Genomic DNA, 25263 nt, shown 5'->3' on the forward strand with positions numbered 1-25263 from the left:
CCATTTGCCGTTTACTGATCTCAACTAAACGAGGTGGCACAGTGGTTAGCACAGTGGACTCGAATTTGGAAGGACGGTGGTTCAAACCCGCGTCCGGCCATCCTGATTTAGGTTTTCCGTGATTTCCCTAAATCGCTTCAGTAAAATGCCGGGATGGATCCTTTGAAAGGGCACGGCCGGTTTCCTTCCTCATCCTTCCCTAATCCGAGCTTGTGCTCTGTCTCTAATGACCTCTTTGTCGATGGACATTAAACACTAATTTCCCGCTCCTCCTTTACTGACAACCGTTTACTATTTTCTGTTTGCCATTTGCTGTATATCATTCACGTAAGTTGTTCGCTGCTTATGATTATCCATTCATCCTTCAACGTTTACCATTCACCATTTCCCCTTCAGCACTTGCCATTCAAGGTTTAGCATTACCCAGTACCTGTTTACCATCGCCTTTTACCTGTTACCCATAACCTGTTAGCCATTAAAAGTTACCTGTTTCTCACAATGCAAGTATCATCTGTAACAAATTGCCCTGAAACTGTAACAACTGCAATAATTAACTCATGTTACTGCATGAAAGAAGTGCAGTGTCAACATGGTCTAGAGGTAGCGTATTTGACGACGTTCTTGGCCTCACCATTTAAATTTTGAATAAAAATCAGCTATGACAGCCGAAGACTTCTGGCATAAGAAGTCACCCTCATCCTGCCAACGGCCTTGTCGAAGAAGGCGCCGGAGCGGAGAGACGTTTACGGCACTTTCTTGCCCATGGGATAGGAAAGGGAGAAGAAACAGTAATGATCAGTGGCATGACGATGCAAAAGGCATCCACTCCATTACAAACACATAATGCTTATGCACAGGACATGTGGCCTGTGATTGGAAAGCGTCATGGTTATTTCACTATTGGCAAAAGATTCCGGTATAGTTCCCCATTCGGTTCTCCGTAAGTGGACTGCCAAGCTGGAGATGACCATGAGATAAAGATGACAGAATAACGTTCCACGAGTCGGGTCGCGCAATGTCACATGCTTGAACGTAGTAGGGAAGCTAGAAAATCTGAAAAGGGAAATGCTAAGGCTCAATCTAGATATAGCGGGGTCAATGAAGTGAAATGGAAATAAGACAAAGTTTTTTTGTCAGATGATTACAGTGTAATATCAACATTAGTGGAAATTAATGTAACGAGAGCTGGTTTCGTTACGAATAGGAAGATAGGGCAGAGAGAGGGTTACTGCGAACATCTCAGAGATTACCAGAATCGACAGCAAACCAACAACGATAACGATACTTCAAGTATACATGCTGACATCACAAGCAGAAGATGAAGAAATAGAGAAGATATTGAACGGGTAATTCTGTATGTAACGGGAGATGAAAATCTAATAGTCATTGGGTATTGAAACGTGGTTGTAGGGCAAGAACTATAAGAAGGAGTTACTGGAAAATACGGGCTTGGCACTTGGAATGAGAGAGGAGACAGACTAACTGGCTTCTGCCGTACAGATCAGCATGTGATAACGAATACTCTGTTCGAGAATCTCAGGAGGAGGTAGTATACGTGAAAAAGGCCGAGAGAGACGGGATGATGCGAGTTATATTACATCATGGTCAGGGAGACATTCTGAAACCCGACATTGGATTATAAGGCGTACCCAGGAGAAGATACAGGCAATTTGGATGTGATGAAGAGAAGCTGAAATTTAAGAGACTAGTCACGAATAATCGAAGCGCAAGGATGTGGGATACAGAAATACTGAGGAATAAAGAGCTAAGCTTCATGTTCTCTGAAGCGATAAGTACTGAAATAATGAGTAACTCAGCATAATGAGTAACAGCAGACTTTTCAGTAGTTGCAGGGGCAACTGTCAATACTGATCTGCCCTTGTAACACTAACCAAAACAGCCTTGCTGTGATGGTACTGCGAACGGCTGAAAGCAAAGGGAAACTACGACCGTAATTTGTCCCGAGGGCATGCAGCTTTACTGTATGGTTAAATGATGATAGTGTCCTCTTGGGTAAAATATTCCGGAGGTAAAATAGTTCCCCATTCGGATCTCCGGGCGGAGACTACTCAGGAGGACGTCGTTATCCGGAGAAAGAAAACTGGCGTTCTACGGATCGGAGAGTGGAATGTCAGATCCCTTAATCGGGCAGGTACGTTAGAAAATTTAAAAATGGAAATGGATAGATTAGTGTTAGATATAGTGGGAATTAGTGAAGTTCGGTGGCAGGAGGAACAAGACTTCTAGTCAGGTGAATACAGGGTTATAAATACAAAATCAAATAGGGGTAATGCAGGAGTAGGTTTAATAATAAACAGGAAAACAGGAATGCGGGTAAGCTACTACAAACAGCATAGTGAACGCATTATTGTGACCAAGATAGAAACCAAGCCCACGCCTACCACAGTAGTACAAGTTTACATGCCAATTAGCTCCGCAGATGACGAAGAGATTGATGAAATGTATGATGAGATAAAAGAAATTATTCAGGTAGTGAAGTGAGGCGAAAATTTAATAGCCATGGGTGACTGGAATTCGATAGTAGGAAAAGGGAGAGAAGTAAACGTAGTAGGTGAATATGTATTGGGGTGAAGAAATGAAAGAGGAAGCCACCTGGTAGAATTTTGCACAGAGCATAACTTAATCATTGCGAACACTTGGTTCAAGAATCATGAAAGAAGGTTGCATACATGGAAGAAGCCAGGAGATACTATAAGGTATCACATTATATAATGGTAAGACAGAGATTCAGGAACCAGGTTTTAAATTGTAAGATATTTCCAGGGGCAGATGTGGACTCTGACCACAATCTATTGGTTATGAACGGTAGATTAAACTGAAGAAACTGCAAAAAGGTGGGAATTTGAGGAGATGGGTCTTGGATAAACTGAAAGAACCAGGGGTTGTAGAGAGCTTCAGGGAGAGCATTAGGGAACGACTGATAAGAATGGGGGAAAGAAATACAGTAGAAGAAGAATGGGTAGCTTTGAGAGAAGAAAGTAGTGAAGGCAGCAGAGGATCAAGTAGGTAAAAAGACGAGAGCTAATAGAAATCCTTGGGTAACAGAAGGGATATTGAATTTAATTGATGAAAGGAGAAAATATAAAAATGCACTGAATGAAGCAGGCAAAAAGCAATACAAACTTTTCAGAAATGAGATCGACAGGAGGTGCAAAATGGATAAGCAGGGATGGCTAGAGGACAAATGTAAGGATGTAGAGGCACATATCACTAGGGGTAAGATAGATACTGCCTACAGGAAAGTTAAAGAGACCTTTGGAGAAAAGAGATCCACTTGTATGAATATCAAGAGCTCAGATGGAAACCCAGTTCTAAGCAAAGAAGTGAAATGGTTCAAATGGCTCTAAGCACTATCTGAGGTCATCAATCCCCTAGAACTTAGAACTACTTAAACCTAACTATCCTAAGGACATCACACACATCCATGCCCGAGGCAGGATTCGAACCTGCAACCGTAGCGGTCGCCCGGTTCCAGACTGAAGCGCCTAGAACCGCTCGACCACACTTGCCGGCAAAGAAGTGAAAGCAGAAAGGTGGGAGGAGTATATAGAGGGTCTATACAAGGGCGATGTTCTTGTGGACAATATTATAGAAATGGAAGAGGATGTAGATGAAGATGAAATAGGAGATACACTCTTGGAAATTGAAATAAGAACACCGCGAATTCATTGTCCCAGGAAGGGGAAACTTTATTGACACATTCCTGGGGTCAGATACATCACATGATCACACTGACAGAACCACAGGCACATAGACACAGGCAACAGAGCATGCACAATGTCGGCACTAGTACAGTGTATATCCACCTTTCGCAGCAATGCAGGCTGCTATTCTCCCATGGAGACGATCGTAGAGATGCTGGATGTAGTCCTGTGGAACGGCTTGCCATGCCATTTCCACCTGGCGCCTCAGTTGGACCAGCGTTCGTGCTGGACGTGCAGACCGCGTGAGACGACGCTTCATCCAGTCCCAAACATGCTCAATGGGGGACAGATCCGGAGATCTTGCTGGCCAGGGTAGTTGACTTACACCTTCTAGAGCACGTTGGGTGGCACGGGATACATGCGGACGTGCATTGTCCTGTTGGAACAGCAAGTTCCCTTGCCGGTCTAGGAATGGTAGAACGATGGGTTCGATGACGGTTTGGATGTACCGTGCACTATTCAGTGTCGCCTCGACGATCACCAGTGGTGTACGGCCAGTGTAGGAGATCGCTCCCCACACCATGATGCCGGGTGTTGGCCCTGTGTGCCTCGGTCGTATGCAGTCCTGATTGTGGCGCTCACCTGCACGGCGCCAAACACGCATACGACCATCATTGGCACCAAGGCAGAAGCGACTCTCATCGCTGAAGACGACACGTCTCCATTCGTCCCTCCATTCACGCCTGTCGCGACATCACTGGAGGCGGGCTGCACGATGTTGGGGCGTGAGCGGAAGACGGCCTAACGGTGTGCGGGACCGTAGCCCAGCTTCATGGAGACGGTTGCGAATGGTCCTCGCCGATACCCCAGGAGCAATAGTGTCCCTAATTTGCTGGGAAGTGGCGGTGCGGTCCCCTACGGCACTGCGTAGGATCCCACGGTCTTGGCGTGCATCCGTGCGTCGCTGCGGTCTGGTCCCAGGTCGACGGGCACGTGCACCTTCCGCCGACCACTGGCGACAACATCGATGTACTGTGGAGACCTCACGCCCCACGTGTTGAGCAATTCGGCGGTACGTCCACCCGGCCTCCCGCATGCCCAATATACGCCCTCGCTCAAAGTCCGTCAACTGCACATACGGTTCACGTCCACGCTGTCGTGGCATGCTACCAGTGTTAAAGACTGCGATGGAGCTCCGTATGCCACGGCAAACTGGCTGACACTGACGGCAGCAGTGCACAAATGCTGCGCAGCTAGCGCCATTCGACGGCCAACACCGCGGTTCCTGGTGTGTCCGCTGTGCCGTGCGTGTGATCATTGCTTGTACAGCCCTCTCGCAGTGTCCGGAGCAAGTATGGTGGGTCTGACACACCGGTGTCAATGTGTTCTTTTTTCCATTTCCAGGAGTGTATGATACTGCGTGAAGAGTTTGACAGAGCACTGAAAGACCTAGGTCGAAACAAAGCCCCAGAAGTAGACAACATTCCATTAGAACTACTGACAGCCTTGGGAGGGCCAGTCCAGACAAAACTCTACCGTCTGGTGAGCAAGATGTACGAGACAGGCGAAATACCCTCAGACTTCAAGAAGAATATTATAATACCAATCCCAAAGAAAGCAAGTGTTGACAGATGTGAAAATTACCGAACTATCAGTTTAATAAGCCATGGCTGCAAAATACTAACACGAATTCCTTACAGACGAATGGAAAAACTGGTAGAAGCCGACCTCGGGGAAGATCAGTTTGGATTCCGTACAAATGGTGTAACACGTGAGGCAATACTGACCCTACGACTTTTCTTAGAAGCTAGATTAAGGAAAGGCAAACCTACGTTTCTAGCATTTCTAGATTTAGAGAAAGCTTTTGACAACGTTGACTGGAATATTCTCTTTCAAATTCTGAAGGTGACAGGCGTAAAACACAGGGAGCGAATGGCTATTTACAATTTGTACAGAAACCAGATGGCAGTTATAAGAGTCGAGGGACATGAAAGGGAAGCAGTGGCTGGGGAGGGAGCGAGACAGGGTTGTAGCCTATCCCCGATATTATTCAGTCTGTATATTGAGCAAGCAGTCAAGGAAACAAAAGAAAAATTCGGAGTTGGATTTAAAATCCATGGAGAATAAATAAAAACTTTGAGGTTCGCCGATGATATTGTAATTGTGTCAGAGACAGCAAAGGACGTGGGAGAGCAGCTGAACGGAATGGACCGTGTCTTGAAAGGAGGATATAAGATGAACATCAACAAAAGCAAAACGAGAATACATCGGGTAATGCTGCGGGAATTAGATTAGGAAGTCAGATGCTTAAAGTAGTTTTGCTATTTGGGGAGCAAAATAACTGATGATGGTCGAAGTAGAGAGGATATAAAATGTAGACTGGCAACGACAAGGAAAACGTTTCTCAAGAAGAGAAATTTGTTAACATCGAGTATATAGTGTCAGGAAGTAGTTTCTGAAAGTATTTGTATGGAGTGTAGCCATGTATGGAAGTGAAACATGGACGATAAATAGTTTGGACAAGAAGAGAATAGAAGCTTTAGAAATGTGGTGCTACAGAAAAATGCTGAAGATTAGATGGGTAGATCACATAACTAAGGAGGAGGTACTGAATAGAAACGGAGAGAAGAGAAATTTGTAGCACAACTTGACTAGAAGAAGGGATCGGTTGGTAGGGCATATTCGGAGGCATCAAGGGAGCTACAATTTAGTACTGGAGGGCAGCGTGGAGAGTAAAAATCGTAGAGGGAGACCAAGAGATGAATAAACTAAACAGATTCAGAAGGATGTATGTTGCAGTAGGTCCTGGGAGGTGAAGAATCCTGCACAGGACAGATTAGCATGGAGAGCTGCATCAAACCAGTCTCTGGACTGAAGACCAAAGCAACAACAATGAGGATTAGTGCAGTAGACTGTACAGTTGCAGAGGGATGGACATCTTTAGAAAGTGCAATAACCAGAGGTTGAAAGTACCGCTTCAGTTGTAAAGTTCTTTTATTATCACACGACAGGTTTCGAGCTCTTGTAAGCCATCTTCAGGTGTCGTAGCGTGGTGCTGTGACCTCCTGGTCTGCGCTCGTAGGTGGCACACCGCGCCTTGTACACGTCCACCGCTGCGCTCGGGGGACACAGCACCAATTTACAACACCTGAAGATGGGGTTATAAGAGCCCGAAACCGGTCGTGTGATAATAAAAGAACTTTACAAGTGAAGCGGTATTTCCATCCTCTGCTATAATGCTCAGTTGCGGACGTTCCACCAACCGGATTGTTTGCAATAACAGAAGTTGGAATGAAAAACGTAAGTACATGGAATGTAACTGGTAAGAAATCATGGATGAGAGGAGAAATACTTCAGTTGCTCGACGGAAGAAAGAAGTAAAGAAATGTTCAAGGAAATTCAGGAATACGGAAATCAAGTCACATAGAAGTGAAATAAACAGGAAGTGCAGGGAAGCTAGGACCAAACGGCTGTATGAAAAATGAGCAGAAATCAAAAAATTAATTGTTGTTGGAAGTAATAACTCAGTGCATAGGAGAGTCAGAGCAACCTTCGGTGTAATTAAGGGCAACTGTGGTAACATTAGGAGTGATATAGGATTTCCACTGTAAATGCACAGGGGGAAGCGGAGAGGTGGAAAGAGTACACTGAAGGCCTCTATGAGAGTGTTGTCCAATGACCTGATAGAAGAAACAGGATTCGATAGGGAAGAGGTAGGGGATCCAGTATTAGAATCAGAATTTGAAAGAGCTTTGGAAGTCTTAAGATCGAATAAGGTAGTTGGGGTAGATAACAGACCCTCTGAAATTCTGGAACTATTAGGGGAGGTGGCAACAAAACGACGACTCAAGTTTGTGTGTAGAATGTATGAGCCTCGCGTTTGTACCATCTGACTATCTTCCACACAATTCCGAAGTTTGCAAGAGTCGACAAGTGCGAGAATTATCACACAGTCAGATTAACTGCCCACGTATCCAAGTTAAATGGAAAAGAAAATTGAGGATGTGTTAGATGACGGTCGATTTGATTTTAGGAAAGGAAAAGGCACCAGAGAGGCAATGCTGACGTTGCGGCTGATAATGGAAGCAAGACTAAAGAAAAATCAAGACACGTTCATCGGATTTTTCGACAATGTCGAATAGTGCAAGACGTTCGAAACCCTGAGAAAAATAGCAGTAAGCTGCAGGGAAAGACGGGTAATATATAATGTGTTCATCAACCAAAAGGAAACAAGACTGGAAGACCAAGAAGGAAGCGCTCGAATTAAAAAGGGTATGAGACTGGGATGTAGGCTTTCGCCCTTGCTGCTCAATCTATGTACCGAAGAAGCAATGACGGAAATGAAAGAAAGGTTGAATAGTAGAATTGAAATTCAAGGTGAAAGATATCAGTGATAAGATTCGCTGATGACATTGCTAACCTCAATGGAAGAAGAATTGGAGGATATGTTGTATGTAATGAACAATCTAATGAGTACAAGATATGGATTGAGTGCAAATCGACGAAACAAGAAATGAGAAGTAGCAGAAATGAGAACAGCGAGAAACTTAACATAAGAACTAAGGAACATGAAGTAGACAGCAAAATAACCCATGGCACACAGAGCAGGGAGGACATAAAACGCAGGCTAGCACTGGTGAAAAGTGTAAGCAGTGTGTCAGAACTCTCCATTACATTGAAAACAATATAGTCAACACTATCCTTTGCATTGTGTAAAATTGGAAATAAGCACTCAGATATAGATAGTAACAATCTGAGGGCGAAACATAGAAGCGCGATTCTAAGCATTGTTGTGAGACGACGTATGTGTGCGAGGGTAGAAGTATCGGTCGACAGGAGAAGGAGGGCGCGTCATGCTGCCCTCACGTCGGTGATGGCAGATCTTACCACACTCAAGGCCTGATTTCATTTGTATAGCCAGGAGGGATTTAGATGGCTTAACTACGCTTGAAGATGGAATTCAAGAGAAAATTCGCAAGCATAGCGCAAAAGCAGTTGCAGGATTGGGCTCTGTTATTCCGAGTTTGCAATAATGTAGGATCGATGTAGATATCGAAATAGACGACAGAGGGATAGAGAAACAATTAAAATCGCTCAAAAGAGGAAAGGCCTCTGGACCTGATGGGATACCAGTTCAATTTTACACAGAGTACGCGAAGGAACTTGCCCCCCTTCTTGCAGCGGTGTACCGTAGGTCTCTAGAAGAGCGTAGCGTTCCAAAGGATTGGAAAAGGGCACAGGTCATCCCCGTTTTCAAGAAGGGACGTCGAACAGATGTGCAGAACTATAGACCTATATCTCTAACGTCGATCAGTTGTAGAATTTTGGAACACGTATTGTGTTCGAGTATAATGACTTTTCTGGAGACAAGAAACCTACTCTGTAGGAATCAGCATGGGTTTCGAAAAAGACGGTCATGTGAAACCCAGCTCGCGCTATTCGTCCACGAGACTCAGAGGGCCATAGACACGGGTTCACAGGTAGATGCCGTGTTTCTTGACTTCCGCAAGGCGTTCGATACAGTTCCCCACAGTCGTTTAATGAACAAAGTAAGAGCATATGGACTATCAGACCAATTGTGTGATTGGATTGAGGAGTTCCTAGATAACAGGACGCAGCATGTCATTCTCAATGGAGAGAAGTCTTCCGAAGTAAGAGTGATTTCAGGTGTGCCGCAGGGGAGTGTCATAGGACCGTTGCTATTCACAATATACATAAATGACCTTGTGGATGACATCGGAAGTTCACTGAGGCTTTTTGCGGATGATGCTGTGGTGTATCGAGAGGTTGTAACAATGGAAAATTGTACTGAAATGCAGGAGGATCTGCAGCGAATTGACGCATGGTGCAGGGAATGGCAATTGAATCTCAATGTAGACAAGTGTAATGTGCTGCGAAAACACAGAAAGATAGATCCTTTATCATTTAGCTACAAAATAGCAGGTCAGCAACTGGAAGCAGTTAATACCATAAATTATCTGGGAGTACGCATTGGGAGTGATTTAAAATGGAATGATCATATAATGTTGATCGTCGGTAAAGCAGATGCCAGACTGAGATTCATTGGAAGAATCCTAAGGAAATGCAATCCGAAAACAAAGGAAGTAGGTTACAGTACGCTTGTTCGCCCACTGCTTGAAAACTGCTCAGCAGTGTGGGATCCGTACCAGATAGGGTTGATAGAAGATATAGAGAAGATCCAACGGAGAGCAGCGCGCTTCGTTACAGGATCATTTAGTAATCGCGAAAGCGTTACGGAGATGATAGATAAACTCCAGTGGAAGACTCTGCAGGAGAGACGCTCAGTAGCTCGGTACGGGCTTTTGTTAAAGTTTCGAGAACATACCTTCACCGAAGAGTCAAGCAGTATATTGCTCCCTCCTACGTATATCTCGCGAAGAGACCATGAGGATAAAATCAGAGAGATTAGAGCCCACACAGAGGCATACCGACAATCCTTCTTTCCACGAACAATACGAGACTGGAATAGAAGGGAGAACCGATAGAGGTACTCAAGGTACCCTCCGCCACACACCGTCAGGTGGCTTGCGGAGTATGGATGTAGATGTAGAATCCCATGTTTTGCTTGTCGGTTAAAGAAGCCTCCTTATCCTCCAAATAATAATTATTATTCTCCACATCTAATTAATAAATATGTTGTGGTTATTAGACGTTAATGTAACTTTGAAATTAAAATAAATCGTTAATCTGGAACGCAGCCATTATTTATACCGATGTCACTGTCATTATCATTGTCTATTATTGGTCATGATGATTTTTGAAGTTTTAAATAGGCTAAATTAATGAAATCCCTTCTCACAAGTTATTTATTAGTTAGCAGGACCCAAACAAACTCCTTTTTATTAAATTCATTCTTAGTAACAATAAGGTTTAGCCGCTGCTGCTGCATGCTGTAAACCATATGGAAAAAGGCAGTCACCTAAGAGCTGAGTGAAAAACTTAGGACCAAAACAGAGACACTGACCCACAACAACATGTAATGTACTCTAATCCAGTAAATTCCGTTGTACAAGGCAGATTCTGTATCACTTGCAAATTATTTTTCAAAATCGCAGTTAGATAGTTTGTTACAGGTTCATTTGTTCCTAGAGTTTTTCATATTCAAATACGGAGTCAGATAGCTTATCCAAATGTTAGTTTTAAGTTTTTCTTGTAATGATCTGTTGAGGGCTTAAACGACAGTGAAACTGACACTCATACAATACGCAGTCAGTGTTATACAGGTTGGATTCCGATTGTTGAGAGCTCAGGTTGCTTATCGAGTCAATTTTCACTGACGGACATAAACAATATTTGTTGTAGTTACGTTATATATTTTCTGCAGGAAAGTCACATATTTGTTGCAGGCAAGAGAAGTCTCCTAGCATCAAACATAGGCCTTAATTTGAGAAAGAAATGTCTGAGAATGTACGTATGTAGTACAGCGTCGTATGGTAGTGAGACATGGGTTGTGGGAAAACCGGAAGAGAAGAGAATCGAAGTGTTTTAAATGTGATGCTACAGGACAAATTGAAAACTAGATGGACCGATAACGTAAGGAATGAGGAGGTTCTCTGCAGAATCGTCGAGAAAAGGAATATGTGGAAAACACTGACAAGGAGAAGGGTCAGGACAATAGCACACGTGTTAAGACATCATGGATTAACTTTCGTGGTACTAAAGAGAGCTGTACAGGGTAAAAGCTGTAGAGGAAAACAGAAATTTGAATCTATCCAGCAAATAACTGAGCACATAGACTATAGGTGCTACACTGAGATGATGAGCGTGGCACAAGAGAGGAAGTCATGGCGGTCCGAATAAAATTAGTCAGAAGACTGGGGACCCATTAAAAAATGATAAATGGTAAAAGATGAATAGTGAACAGAAAATTGCAGATGGTAAACAGTAAATGGTAAATGGTAAACAGTAAATGGTTAAGTATTCCCCTTATGCATTCCAATTACCTTTTACCCATCAACCATTTCTCATTACCCATGACATATTACCCATTACTCTTACCCGTTACCCATCACCTGTTGCCATCCACCCTTTATCCATTCACTGTTACACATTGACCAAAGCCCATTTAGTGTTACCTGTTTACCATTTACTGTTAGCCATTTACCATTACCCTCTACCTGTTACCCATTACCTGTTATTCATTAGCTATTACCTAATGCCTGTTTGTAGTTTTGCCATTCACTGAAAACCTTCCATAGTTGCCGGCCAGGGTGGCCGAGCAGTTCTAGACGCTCCAATCTGGAACCGCGCGACCACTACAGTCGCAGGTTCGAATCCTGCCTCCTTAGGTTCGTTAAGTTTAAGTAGTTCTAAGTTCTAGGGGACTGATGACCTCAGAAGTTGTCCCATAGTGCTCAGAGCCATTTGAACCATTTTTGAACCTTCCATAGTTGACCTCTGTTTACTATTTATCATATATCAGTCAACATTTACAATTATCTGTTTACCACCTATATTTCACATTTAGCATTCACAATTTACCATTCATCATTTACTGTACAGTGTTTACCATTACTCATTACACATTACTGTTACCTGTTACCCAAAAGCTGTAAAAACAATTGACCCACATTACTGTAAAACTGTGATAACTGTAGCTGTAACTTTGAGTGACGTACATACAGGTTTCTATATGCCAGAATTGATTTCAAATAGCAGACACAATATTCCACTAACTAATGGGAGAGAAGTTGGGTTAATGAAAGAAAAATTGAATGCCAGAGAAAGAGAGGGAACAGTGAGAGAAAGAGAAAAGCAGAGAGCGATATATATATATATATATATATATATATATATATATATATATATATATATATAGAGAGAGAGAGAGAGAGAGAGAGAGAGAGAGAGAGAGAGAGAGAGACGTGGGAGAGAAATAGGCTTGTCACTGGGTTCGTCATTCATAAACCTTCTTTTTGTTCACCAGTGGAATACTGTGTCAATCTGAGGAGGTACCAAGAATCAAAGAATCAAACCTTGTTCCTTCCACACTAAAAGCAGCAACGCTTACCATTAAGCTACAGAGGTAACCGATTTTAACAAAGCAGTCGTTTCCAATTTCAGTGATTTCCTAAAGTTGTGTCACATTTTATTTGATAAAAGTATCTTGCATATTCGTTCCAAAAGTTGTGTTGTTTATGAGTGTGGTGGTCTTTCTGTACGTGTTGGTGTTGATTAAACAAAAAACAGTCTTTAAACGTCGTAAAAGTTGTAGGGAGCTTTAGCTCAGACTGGTGAACTTTAAGACAGGCACAGTTCCGATTGTAGCCGTTTATTTTGTACTTAACATCAACAAAGTCCAATCATTTTTTATAGGTGCCATCAATTATACTTTTCTAGAGATACATTATCTTTGCACTCGTTGTAAGTTGGTGGAGAAAAACGGGGTGTTACTCCAAGTTCATGGTAAACTATTACATTCGGAATGCCTATTTATTTGTGTGACTGCCTTGTATTTTAGCTTGGTCAATTTGCTTACTATCTTATAGTCCTAACTTGGAATGTTAGTTATGTGACTTTCTTTACGGTATGGAAACAGCTTTGTGACTCTTAATCTGACATCGACTGCCATGTTTTAAGCACCAGTTTCACGATTTTCAGTGTAAAATAACATTATGATACTTGACTAAAACATTGTGATGCTTGGCGTAAACACTGCACGTTTTTGCCTTGCTGATATTCATTTGCACATATTTCAGCCCACTGTGACACTTGATAACCATTGTAGCTGTGGTAAATAATTAATTTGATCTTCTCTTGTGTCTTACTCTGTGGTATAGCAATTGGACTCTGTACTTCACCAGTGCAGCCATCTGTTGGCTAAGAAAGACAACATAAATCGTCTGTTGATTTCATTTCGCGTTTTGGAAGGAGTATGTTTTGTACTTGTTCTATTATTTTTCTACAAATAATTTGGATATTTTTTAGCATAGCCAAGATGTCGCTACACTGTATTTGGCTTCACTTTAAAGATCGCTAAATATTAGTCTATGATTGGACATAATGCACTGTCTGTGTGTTATTTTGCGTAACTATCACAGAAATAATGCAACTTGGCGCAGTTTGTACGCATCATTTTAATATTACGCCAGAGATGCGTAACTATCTGCGATTCTCACAGTATTAATGTAATTTGACACCACTTTCACGCATCTTTTCAATGCTTTGTTTTGATTGGTTGTTAAGAGGCAGGAGGGGATGCGGGCCCAAAGCAAAATTGAGCTTGTTGTATCATCTTGGGTCCTGATTGGCTGCTTCAATGTAATAATTCACTGTGATTGGCTGGAGACAGGGTAGAAGAAAAGGATTAGATGTTAAGAAGGCTCGTTGCCCCCGCCCCTGCGTGCAGGCTATCGGACTCTTAGTTGTACTTTTCAATCTTATTTAAGCGCAAAATAGGTTGTAATATATATACGAGGGCAGTTCAATAAGTAATGCAACACATTTTTTTTCTCACCCAATTTTGGTTGAAAAAACCGGAAATTTCTTGTGGAATATTTTCAAACATTCCCGCTTCGTCTCGTATAGTTTCATTGACTTCCGACTGGTGGCAGCACTGTACGGAGCTGTTAAAATGGCGTCTGTAACGGATGTGCGTTGCAAACAACGGGCAGTGATCGAGTTTCTTTTGGCGGAAAACCAGGGCATCTCAGATATTCATAGGCGCTTGCAGAATGTCTACGGTGATCTGGCAGTGGAAAAAAGCACGGTGAGTCGTTGGGCAAAGCGTGTGTCATCATCGCCGCAAGGTCAAGCAAGACTGTCTGATCTCTCGCGTGCGGGCCGGCCGTGCACAGCTGTGACTCCTGCAATGGCGGAGCGTGCGAACACACTCGTTCGAGATGATCGACGGATCACCATCAAACAACTCAGTGCTCAACTTGACATCTCTGTTGGTAGTGCTGTTACAATTGTTCACCAGTTGGGATATTCAAAGGTTTGTTCCCGCTGGGTCCCTCGTTGTCTAACCGAACACCATAAAGAGCAAAGGAGAACCATCTGTGCGGAATTTCTTGCTCGTCATGTGGCTCAGGGTGACAATTTCTTGTCAAAGATTGTTACAGGCGATTAAACTTGGGTTCATCACTTCGAACCTGACACAAAACGGCAATCAATGGAGTGGCGCCACACCCACTCCCCTACCAAGAAAAAGTTTAAAGCCATACCCTCAGCCGGTAAAGTCATGGTTACAGTCTTCTGGGACGCTGAAGGGGTTATTCTGTTCGATGTCCTTCCCCATGGTCAAATGATCAACTCTGAAGTGTATTGTGCTACTCTTCAGAAGTTGAAGAAACGACTTCAGCGTGTTCGTAGGCACAAAAATCTGAACGAACTTCTCCTTCTTCATGACAACGCAAGACCTCACTCAAGTCTTCGCACCCGAGAGGAGCTCACAAAACTTCAGTGGACTGTTCTTCCTCATGCACTCTACAGCCCCGATCTCGCACCGTCGGATTTCCATATGTTGGGCCCAATGAAGGACGCAATCCGTGGGAGGCACTACGCGGATGATGAAGAAGTTATTGATGCAGTACGACGTTCGCTCCGACATCGACCAGTGGAATGGTACCGTGCAGGCATACAGGCCCTCATTTCAAGGTGGCGTAAGGCCGTAGCATTGAATGGAGATTACGTTGAAAAATAGTGTTGTGTAGCTAAAAGATTGGAGAATAACCTGGTGTATTTCACTGCTGAATAAAACAACCCCTGTTTCAGAAAAAAAATGTGTTGCATTACTTATTGAACTGCCCTCGTATATTCAGTATGGGATTATAAGTACTCCATGGGGCGCCTCAGGAGTTGGCTATGGGAAAGCCTCCTAGATATGGGTGGTATTGGGGAAATCAAATACCCAGGCCGGACGAAAAACTAACAAACATCGCAAACTCACTGGCGTCTGTTTGGCATCCGATGGACACTGGTCAGCGCCTGTTCCTCTAGTTGAGGAGGCTGCCCTAAAATTTTCTCGAACTCAAAAATCGAGTCGCACACATGTGATCTCAGTCGAGATCACCACAAAAACTGAAATTCAACTTGAACGCATGATGGAAAAGACGATCATTGAGTCACACCCCAGACACCAGTCGATAGACTGGACTCACCTGATCATCGGATTCTGGGGGATCAGGGACTCCATGTGGGAAAGAATAGGAGCTCCTCAAGAACTCTTAACACTCTCAAGACTAAACATAAGAATTTTATAGGCACAATTAATGCGAACACTCTTACCAAAACAGCGAATTTAAAGATCTCACCAACACCCTGGACAAATTTGACATAAAAATCACCGCACTCCAGGAGACCACGTTTACTGACGAAGGACACTTCGACACAGAAAAATTCAGAATCTACAAGGGCAAACCTGCCGTAAAAGTTAGAAACAAGCTACCACTCCTGGGAACCGGATTCGCCTACATAATTCTGCACTCGACTCAGTGATAGACTTCACCTCTCCCCATGAAAGAATCTCATTACTGTCAGTAAAATCAGATAATACAGCTTACACGCTATTATATGTACATACTCTTACAAATCAACATAACAAAACCGATCCTGAAGCCGTGGATGATTTCTGGGGAACTCTGGAAGAAGAAGCCAATAAAGTACCAAAGCACCATTTGAAAATCCTATTGGGCGGTTTTAACGCGCTGCTAGGAAAAGAGAGATAATTCAGAGATATAACAGGCCGTTATACCAAGCACAAACGTACCAACAAGAACGGTGAGAAGCTAATTAACTTCTGCAGAAACTTTCGATTTAAAGTTATGAGCACCCAATTTCAAAAAACCTACACAGAGGCTAACCACATGGAGATCGCCCAATCCGAAACATGGCGAATACCAAATTGATCACGTCGCGATTTCCAGGGAAAATACGAAAGAAATTCTAAAAGTCAGACCTCGCAAAGGCGCTTTTGAACCAGACCATCATCGTCTACAAATAAAGACAAACATTCAACCCAATACAAGGAAAAAATATCCAACAAAAAGCATGAAGCCAGATCCTGAATGCCTGGAACTCAACAAAGCACAAATCATCAAACAAATTAATCAGGAAAAATCGACAGACTGAAAGAAACTAACAAGGAAAATTCAGGAAGCCATGAAACTAGGACAACCCCCTCGCACCAGAAAACATCGCTGGTGGAACACAGTCTGCGATCAGGCAATAGACAACCGAATAACAACCTGGAAAAAATTCAATAGCCACAAAACCAAGGAAAACTGGGACTACTTTTTTAGAACTTGAAAACAGACTGTAAAGGTGATTCGGAAAGAAAAACAAGGATACGACAACAATAGACTCCACGAAATCCAACAGGATGTATGGAAAAAATAATACAAGAAGTTTCTACAAGTCTAGAGAAAACCTACAGGGATACCAAGCACCCAGTCTGTGCTTTAAAGGACCCGACAGCTCGTTGGAAACTAACTCAAAACACAAATGCAAAATATTAGCCCAGTATTTCGGCTCCCTTCTTAACCGTGAACCACCACAAGAAAAACTTGACTTCACACCCCCGATATTCGCACACCCGCACTGAAAGGCTCCAGATCTCGCAGAAATTACGGCGATATTCAAGCAGCTCAAGTACGACAAATCACAGGAGAAGATGAGGTTGGGGTTATCACAGAACTCTGGAAGCTGAACGATCCTACCCTGACACAGAAACTTCATCACATAATCTCGGACTTAGGGGAGACGTTACATAAAAAGGGTGACAAGAGCGACATCAGCAACTACAGAGAAATCTTCCTGCTTCAAGTGGCGTACAAAATACTCTCCAAAGCACTGCCAAACAGAGTAGAACCCCAGGCGAATCCACTACTTGGTAAATATCAGGCCGGATTCAGATACAGGCGGTCATGTGAGGAACAGATCTGGAGCCTAAAGACGAAAAGACGATACTACAAACGAAAAAATTCAGGAATACAATAATTACATTCATCGTTTACAGGAAAGCTTATGACTCAATAGACCGAGGAACCCTCTTTAAAACCATGGAAGAATTCGGAATCGATCGAAAGACCCAGAAAATCATGAACAAGACACTTACAAGAACACCTTCCAAAGTGAAATTCATGGCTGAGATATCGGAACCTTTTGAAATTAGTCGGGAGTACGGCAGGGGGACAGACTATCCCCGATTCTTTTCAATATTGTTCTAGAAAACATCAGAGAATGAGACCCTCATGTAAAAGGTGTCCAAATTGGTATCAGAAAAGAAAACCGTACTAAAGTAAAACGCCTTGCCTTCGTGGACGATGTTGCGATTATCACAAACAACAGGACGGAAGCGACTCACGCAGTTGAAAAACTACATGAAATTGCACAGAAAACTGAATTGCAAATTTCGTATGAAAAAACCCAGTATATGGAAAGACGGCCAGAAAATAAGTACCCGATAATCAGGAAACACGGTAACAGCAAAGAAGTCAGCCACTTTAAATATCTTGGCGAAACATATCTTGGAGAAACTATACGGTCATCAGGACTAAACAGAATGGCCAATGAACAAAGGGATCAGCAAGCTGCAAAAGACATATAAATTAACATGAGCTTACTACAACAAGAAAAGCATTTCGACAGACGCAAAATTGAGACAATACAAAACTGCGATTCGCCCAGAAGCAACATATGCAGCTGAAACAAAGGTAGTTGGCGGTCACTCCAAAATTAGGGAAACAGAAAAACAGGAACGAAAAATTCTTAGGAAGATTTACGGAGCAATCAACAAAAACGGCATTTGAATGAAGGAACCTCAGGACGAACTCTATCAAAAGACCAACAGAATAACCGAAAAAATCAGGAAACGCCGAATAACGTTCTACACACACATATATAGGATGGAGAACGCCAGAACAGCAAAGGAACTACTCGACATCATAACAAAGAATAAATGCAGCACGGAGTGCCTACATGAGGTACAGAGGGACATGCAACATAATAACATAGAAAATCTCGAAAACCGCAATGAGTGGCGGAATAAAATCAAGAATGTGAAGTTCGAGCAAAGGACAACGCAACAGCATGGTAAAAAGTGGATAGACGAACTGAAGAGAGAACATTCTGAGAGGATGAAGAGTTTCTGGAAGAGGGAAAGGGAAAACATCAAAAATAAAATCGTGAATTCAAGGTCAATCTCTCTCCTAAAGAGGAAGTGCCAGAAATTTACATTTTCTTTTAAGAATTCTTATTCTTATTTGGAAAGTCCCTTTCTATGTCCTAGAAACGTATGGCGAATCTCCGATACAAACTGAATTACATACTGCTTCTGTTTCTCGTTTTTTGTAAAATTTTTATCGTACTACTCCCCAAGCTTGAAGCCTAATTCAGCCATATCACTTAAAAATTCTAGTTTAATAACTCAGTGCAGGGTATACATGATATCTTCTTTCATGCCACTGCGAAGGAACTTGTCAGTTAAATGAAATCTGGTAAAAATTCTGTTTATTAGACACAAATTGTTCTAATTTCTGGGATTTGATCGATTCTTACAGGAAACCCCTCTAATATATTCTTTGATGAATCTGCTTCATAATTAAGTGGATTTGTCATTTTCTTTTTAATTCGGAGGAAAATGTACAGATCAGGAGACAAATACAATATTTTGATTCATTTTTTTCTGTAGGCATTTTCTTGTGTGGAAACATGAGAGGAATGGCAGAAAACCTGATATTTATTCAGTGAAAGAATACTGAAATTTATGTACGGTACTTTGGCTTTAAAAGAGCACAAAATCTCATTTCAACATTGAAAGTAATAAGGAGAATACAAATATAACAAAACATTCTCTTTTCTTATGACCTTAGTTTAATTATGGAACCAACACGTGCCTGACCGCATTCATTTCTATTTCGGTGTTCTTATCAGGTAGCGGAAAGTAGATTATTCTGTCTACCATGACATAAAAAAAACGCTTTTTTTGTGGCGTGGTATGAAGTGACGTATTGTGGAATATCCCATCCGACCAGGTCAATTTTCAGAAAATATGAAATGCACGAGTCCCATTTTTATTATGGATAGTTACATCTAAAAAGTTTATAGTTTTCTCTTTCCCTTATTCAACTGTGAACTGTATATTTTTGTGCAGGTCACTGAATTTCTGACAATTGCGGATGCCTTCTCTTTTGTTCCACTGAAAAAATAGCCTGGTGACAAAATTAGTTAATGTTGTTCGTATTGTATAGAAAATAAAGCTTTTATAAAGCAAAAAGCGCTAGTTGTCAAGATACTGTATTTAGCCGCTACGTAGAGAACACCTTTATTTTGTTCAAAGGAAGAAATGAGGAGGCCTCCGTAATTCAGCAGACATTCATTGAACTGCTCAAAAACATACAGTACGACCACATCCGATGGGGTAATCCACAATACTTCATTCATCCTATAACGTATAAAAAGGCTATTTTTAATGCCATGGTAGACAGAATAATCCACTTTCTACTAATGGATGAGAACGTTGCGAAATAAGTGAATACATTGAGACAAATAATCATGGAAAGTGGATGCAATACTGGAACAGTTAATGAAATCTGTAGAGAAGAAAAATAGGAACTGTAAGTCAGAGATAAATGATGTTAATAAATGAAGAGAAAAAAGAGAAACTCAAACAACTCGAGTTACCATAAACTGGACAAATATCTGACAAGATCAGCTACATATTTCATGAAACAAGAGTAAAAAATTATGAAATATGACTATCAAATTACAAATCTAAATGGACTTAAGCTGTACTATTTATCGGCGACATACGAAAAATTGTGCCAGACTAGGACCTGAAACCGGATTTCTCGTTTAACGCGAATGGTCGCCCTAACCACTTCTTGAAGCATTGGTATCCATCGATTTCACGAGTGCCTTTTATGGCGTCGACACCCATTGCTCCTCATAGTAACGACACGTATGTGGTTCCCATTATTCTTTGTCGATGCCATTCGCCGGTTACTACTTCTCGCGGTTTCGGTGGTACAAGTTAATGGGAGGCTTGTAGGACCGCCTCCTATACGCCGCTCTGTGCGCCAAGGATATCCTATGTCTACTTTACTATATGCCATTGCACTTGAGCCCCTCATCACTGGTCTTACCTCTTGACTGCAGGGTCTCACCTTACTGCAGGGATTATGCGGATGACCTCCTCTTTCTCACCTGCTCCTCCACAGAACTCAATGACGCCATCCAATAGATCCACCAGTATGGACGTCTTTCTGGTAGCATTCTTAATGTCCGTAAATCGACTATGATGCACATTGGGCGCGGCCTCCCGGCTATGGTGCCGACTCCACTCCCAGTCAGTACCACCCATCGATACTTGGGTATCGAATTTACGAGCTCCACACACCGGACAGTGGCACTCGCTTACCGACGGCTTTTGCAGTCGATTCGGCACCATGTTCGCGGTCAAGTGCACCGTAACTTAAACCGACTCCAACGTGTGTCCTATGTAAACATGTTGTCGCCTCTAAACTGGTACACGTCTCTCAGATCCTCGCAATGCCGTTACTCCTTGGCCGCCGCAACCAATCAGCCTTTAGACATTTCGTGTCAGCAGGGGCACTTTTCAAAGTCCGCCACAACACTCTGACACTGCCCCTTGCAAAAGGTGGCCTCGGACTCGTCAACGTGCGGGCACGATCTTCTGCATTCTTTGTCCATACCATGTTGCGGCACTGGTGGGGGCCGGTCCCGTCCTTAACACGCAGTCTCTTAGATATCCTCCGACCAGCTTCTCTCGATCCATCTACTTCTCCAAAATTATACCACATCGCCAATTGTTTCATAGAACTCTGCTACGTTCGGGCCGATCTTCCAGTCACCCATCCTATCGTTTGTTTATGCTGTCCAACCCTTGCGACCCCATGGTGCTGCAGCACCCTGACATTAACTGGCGAACGGTTTGGCGGTGTGTGCATGCACCCTTTCCACCGTCGTCTGTGTCTGCACTCTGGTATGTTTTAGTCTACGGCAAATTCCCGACTAAATGTCGACTTTATCGCATAGGACTGGCCACCTCCCCACTCTGCCCTGACTGTCAGCTCGAAGATACCGACGAGCACCGTCTTACGTGCCCCCTAAAACGAAACGTTTGGTTCCTCATCCAACGAATCGTGGGCTTTTACCTCCGTGCCCCGCCTACGACGGTAACCTCAGACATTTCACTATCCTCTTGCTAAGCACCGTATACTCATCTGGTTTCGAGGACGGGCTTTAGAATACCTCTTTTGGAGTGGTACAGTCCTCGACTTCTAGTACAAAGTTGTGAGCGCGCATAGCACCATCACCCGAAAACCATCTTACTGACAAACTTTTGCCGGTTATCCCTGCAGCGTCTTCCTTGACCCCCTTCAAAGTTGGGGTGTGCCATGCCTACCAGTCACATGATGCAACACCCTTATCCGCGTTTTCATGCATCGACAAAAAAAAAAGGAAGAAGATTGAATGTGTTATATTTTGTTTGTATTTAATGTTTTTCTAATATTTTTGTTAAACTAAAAATCATGTATATGTTTAAATTGTACCTTGAAGACCTGTTGCATTGTATATATATACTGTTAGTTTTGTTCAATAAAAAAAGTGGTCAGCGCAACAGAATGTCAATCCTAAGGGCCCGGGTTCGATTCCCGGCTGGGTCGGAGATTTTCTCCGCTCAGGACTGGGTGTTGTGTTGCCATAATCATCATCATTTCATACCCATCGACGCGCAAGTCGTCGAAGTGGCGTCAAATCGAAAGACTTGCATCTGGCGAACGGTCTACCAGATGGGAGGCCCTAGTTACACGGCATTTACAGGAAAGGGAGGTATTGTAATGAACAGATTTGGAACCTTAAATCCACGCTACACGTCAGACGATGCCCAAACACTACAGTCACATTTCTGGATTAAAAAAAAAAAAAGCCTACGTTCCTGTTGACAGACAAACACTGTTTAATAAGGGAGGAGTCTATAGAAAGACCAGAGCCACCATCCAGAAAATGTATCAGAAAGAACATCAAAAGTGAAATTTATGAGAAAAATCTCAATCTTATTCAAAATCCACATAGGAGTCCGACAAGGAGACAGCTTATCACTACTTTTGTTGAACACTGTAATGCAAAAAATTATTAAAGAATGGGAACAGCATGTCAAAGATATCTAAATTGGAAAAGAGGAAGGAAAAGAGTCACCGTGGAGTTCTGTTCTTCGCTGATGACCTGGCTATATTAACAAGCAACAGAGATGAAGCCAAACCAGCGCTAGATAGACTACAAGAAATCTCCTCTGAAATCGAACTCAAAATTCCCTACGAAATAATTCAGTACATGAACACCAGATCAACTGGAAAACTTCCACTGAAAACGCAGTATGCAAAAATGTCAAAGGTAATTGACTTCAAGTACTTAGGAGAAACGACCCAATCCACAGGACTGAACACCAGCTCCAACACAGAATGAATTTCCAAACTGTAACAGGCATACGAACTGACATGGAATCACAACAACGAAAGAACAATATCTCGTAATGCAAAAATACAGAAAAAGCCTGAACGAAAGAAACAACAGAAAAGAATGGACAGAAGAAAGGACGAAAAGAAAAGAAGAAAAAAGAATTAGAACTGTGATTGCCTCAAATTCGCACGCTCTTCTAAAGGAGAAAAATCGAGAATAATAATAATAATAATGTTTAGGCCCTGCAGCAGTGTGGTAGCCTTCTCACTGTTACTGTTGTGTTGCCAATTAGTTCGCTTATTATTAAGAAGTGAATAATGACTCGGAGAAGGCATTTTCATGAGACGTTTTACTGTTATGTATGGATCGTGTAAAGTATTTATGTAGTAAGTGGACAATGTGAGGGCGGAGATGTTCGTACAATCATTTCACGAGCTGTAACAACTACGTTTTGTAGCGCGTTAATGCTAGGATTTAGAAATAAATGTAATTATTGACAGCTGGTGTAATCAGTACTAAGATCGTATAAAACTACGATAATACACTACTGGCCATTAAAATTACTACACCAAGAAGAAATGCAGCTGATAAACGGGTATTCATTGGACAAATATATTATACTAGAGCTGACATATGATTACATTTTCACGCAATTTGGGTGCATAGATCCTGAGAAATCAGTACCCAGAACAACCACCTCTGGCCGTAATAATGGCCTTGATACGCCTGGGTTCAAAATGGTTCAAATGGCTCTGAGCACTATGGGACTCAACTGCTGAGGTCATTAGTCCCCTAGAACTTAGAACTAGTTAAACCTAACTAACCTAAGGACATCACACACATCCATGCCCGAGGCAGGATTCGAACCTGCGACCGTAGCGGTCTCGTGGTTCCAGACTGCAGCGCCAGAACCGCGCGGCCACTTCGGCCGGCTGATACGCCTGGGCATTGAGCCAAACAGAGCTTGGATGGCGTGTACAGGTACAGCTGCCCATGTACTTTCAACACCACAATACATCAAGAGTAGTGACTGGCGTATTGTGACGAGTCAGTTGCTCGGCCACCATTGACCAAACGTTTTCAGTTGGTGAAATATCTGGAGAATGATGCTGTAAACAGAACCTGGATTCCGAAAAAATGACGTTTTACCATTGGTGCATCCAGGTTCGTCGTTGAGTACACTATCGCAGGGGCTCCTGTCTTTGATGCAGCGTCAAGGGTAACCGCAGACATGGTCTTCGAGCTGATAGTCCATGCTGCTGCAAACGTCGTCGAACTCTTCGTGCAGATGGTTGTTGTCTTGCAAACGTCCCCATCTGTTGACTCAGGGATCGGCACGTGGCTGCACGATCCGGTACAGCCATGGGGATAAGATGCCTGTCATCTCGACTGCTAGTGATACGAGGCCGTTGGGATCCAGCTCAGTGCGTTCCAAAATGTTTTTCTTGTTATGAAATTTGTCTCTGTATTCTCTGTCACACTGCAGGTCAATAATTTCTAGTTGCAGCTCAGGACGAATATCTTCAATATTCGCTGAATACGGAGAGGAGAACAGATCAGAATCACTGTCTAGTGCTGTCAGATCTTTAAAGCGTTGATCAAATTCTTCCTTAAGGGCAACCAAACTATGTGAATAACGTTCACAGTCTTTGTGAACATCTTGCATGGATGATAATTTAGGAAAATGAGCTAGATTTCCTGTTTCCAGCTGACTCACCCAAAGTGTCAATTTCATTTTAAAAGCTCGTATTCGATCTATGAAATGAGTAATTAGCAGATCTTTATCTTGTAGTGAAATGTTCAAAGCATTCAGATGGCTAGTTAAATCTGCTAAGAACGCGAGATCACAATTCCATTAAGGCTCTTTCAATTCAGGAACACACATGTTATTTATTTCCATGAACATATTTATCTCATCTAATAGGCAAAAATTCGATTTAGTAATTCGCCACGACTAAGCCAGCGAACCTCGATGTAATAAGGCAGGCTACCATACTGGCTTTCTACATCCTCAAGAAAGCTTTTAAATTGTCTGTGTTGTAGCTCATGCTTCCTTATATAATTGGTTGTACGAACAACAACACTCATCACGCTTTTTAGAGTGATACTCTTTGCACATAAGTTTTCCTGGTGGATTACACAGTGAACGCCCCTT

At 42.6% G+C, this 25263-nt stretch overlaps 1 protein-coding gene across 1 annotated transcript in view; it reads right to left on the minus strand.

Annotated features, from left to right (window-relative positions):
- LOC124606846 (estradiol 17-beta-dehydrogenase 2-like) overlaps positions 1–22047 on the minus strand; it is a 173862-nt gene extending 151815 nt beyond the window's left edge. Inside the window, exon 1 of the mRNA XM_047138962.1 lies at positions 21981–22047. Coding sequence (XP_046994918.1) covers positions 21981–22047 — 67 coding nt within the window. The remainder of the gene's footprint in view (positions 1–21980) is intronic.
- Between the last annotated feature and the right edge of the window lie 3216 nt (positions 22048–25263).

This window comes from Schistocerca americana, chromosome 1, assembly GCF_021461395.2.
Source record: "Schistocerca americana isolate TAMUIC-IGC-003095 chromosome 1, iqSchAmer2.1, whole genome shotgun sequence".
Classification (NCBI taxonomy): Eukaryota; Metazoa; Arthropoda; class Insecta; order Orthoptera; family Acrididae; genus Schistocerca; species Schistocerca americana.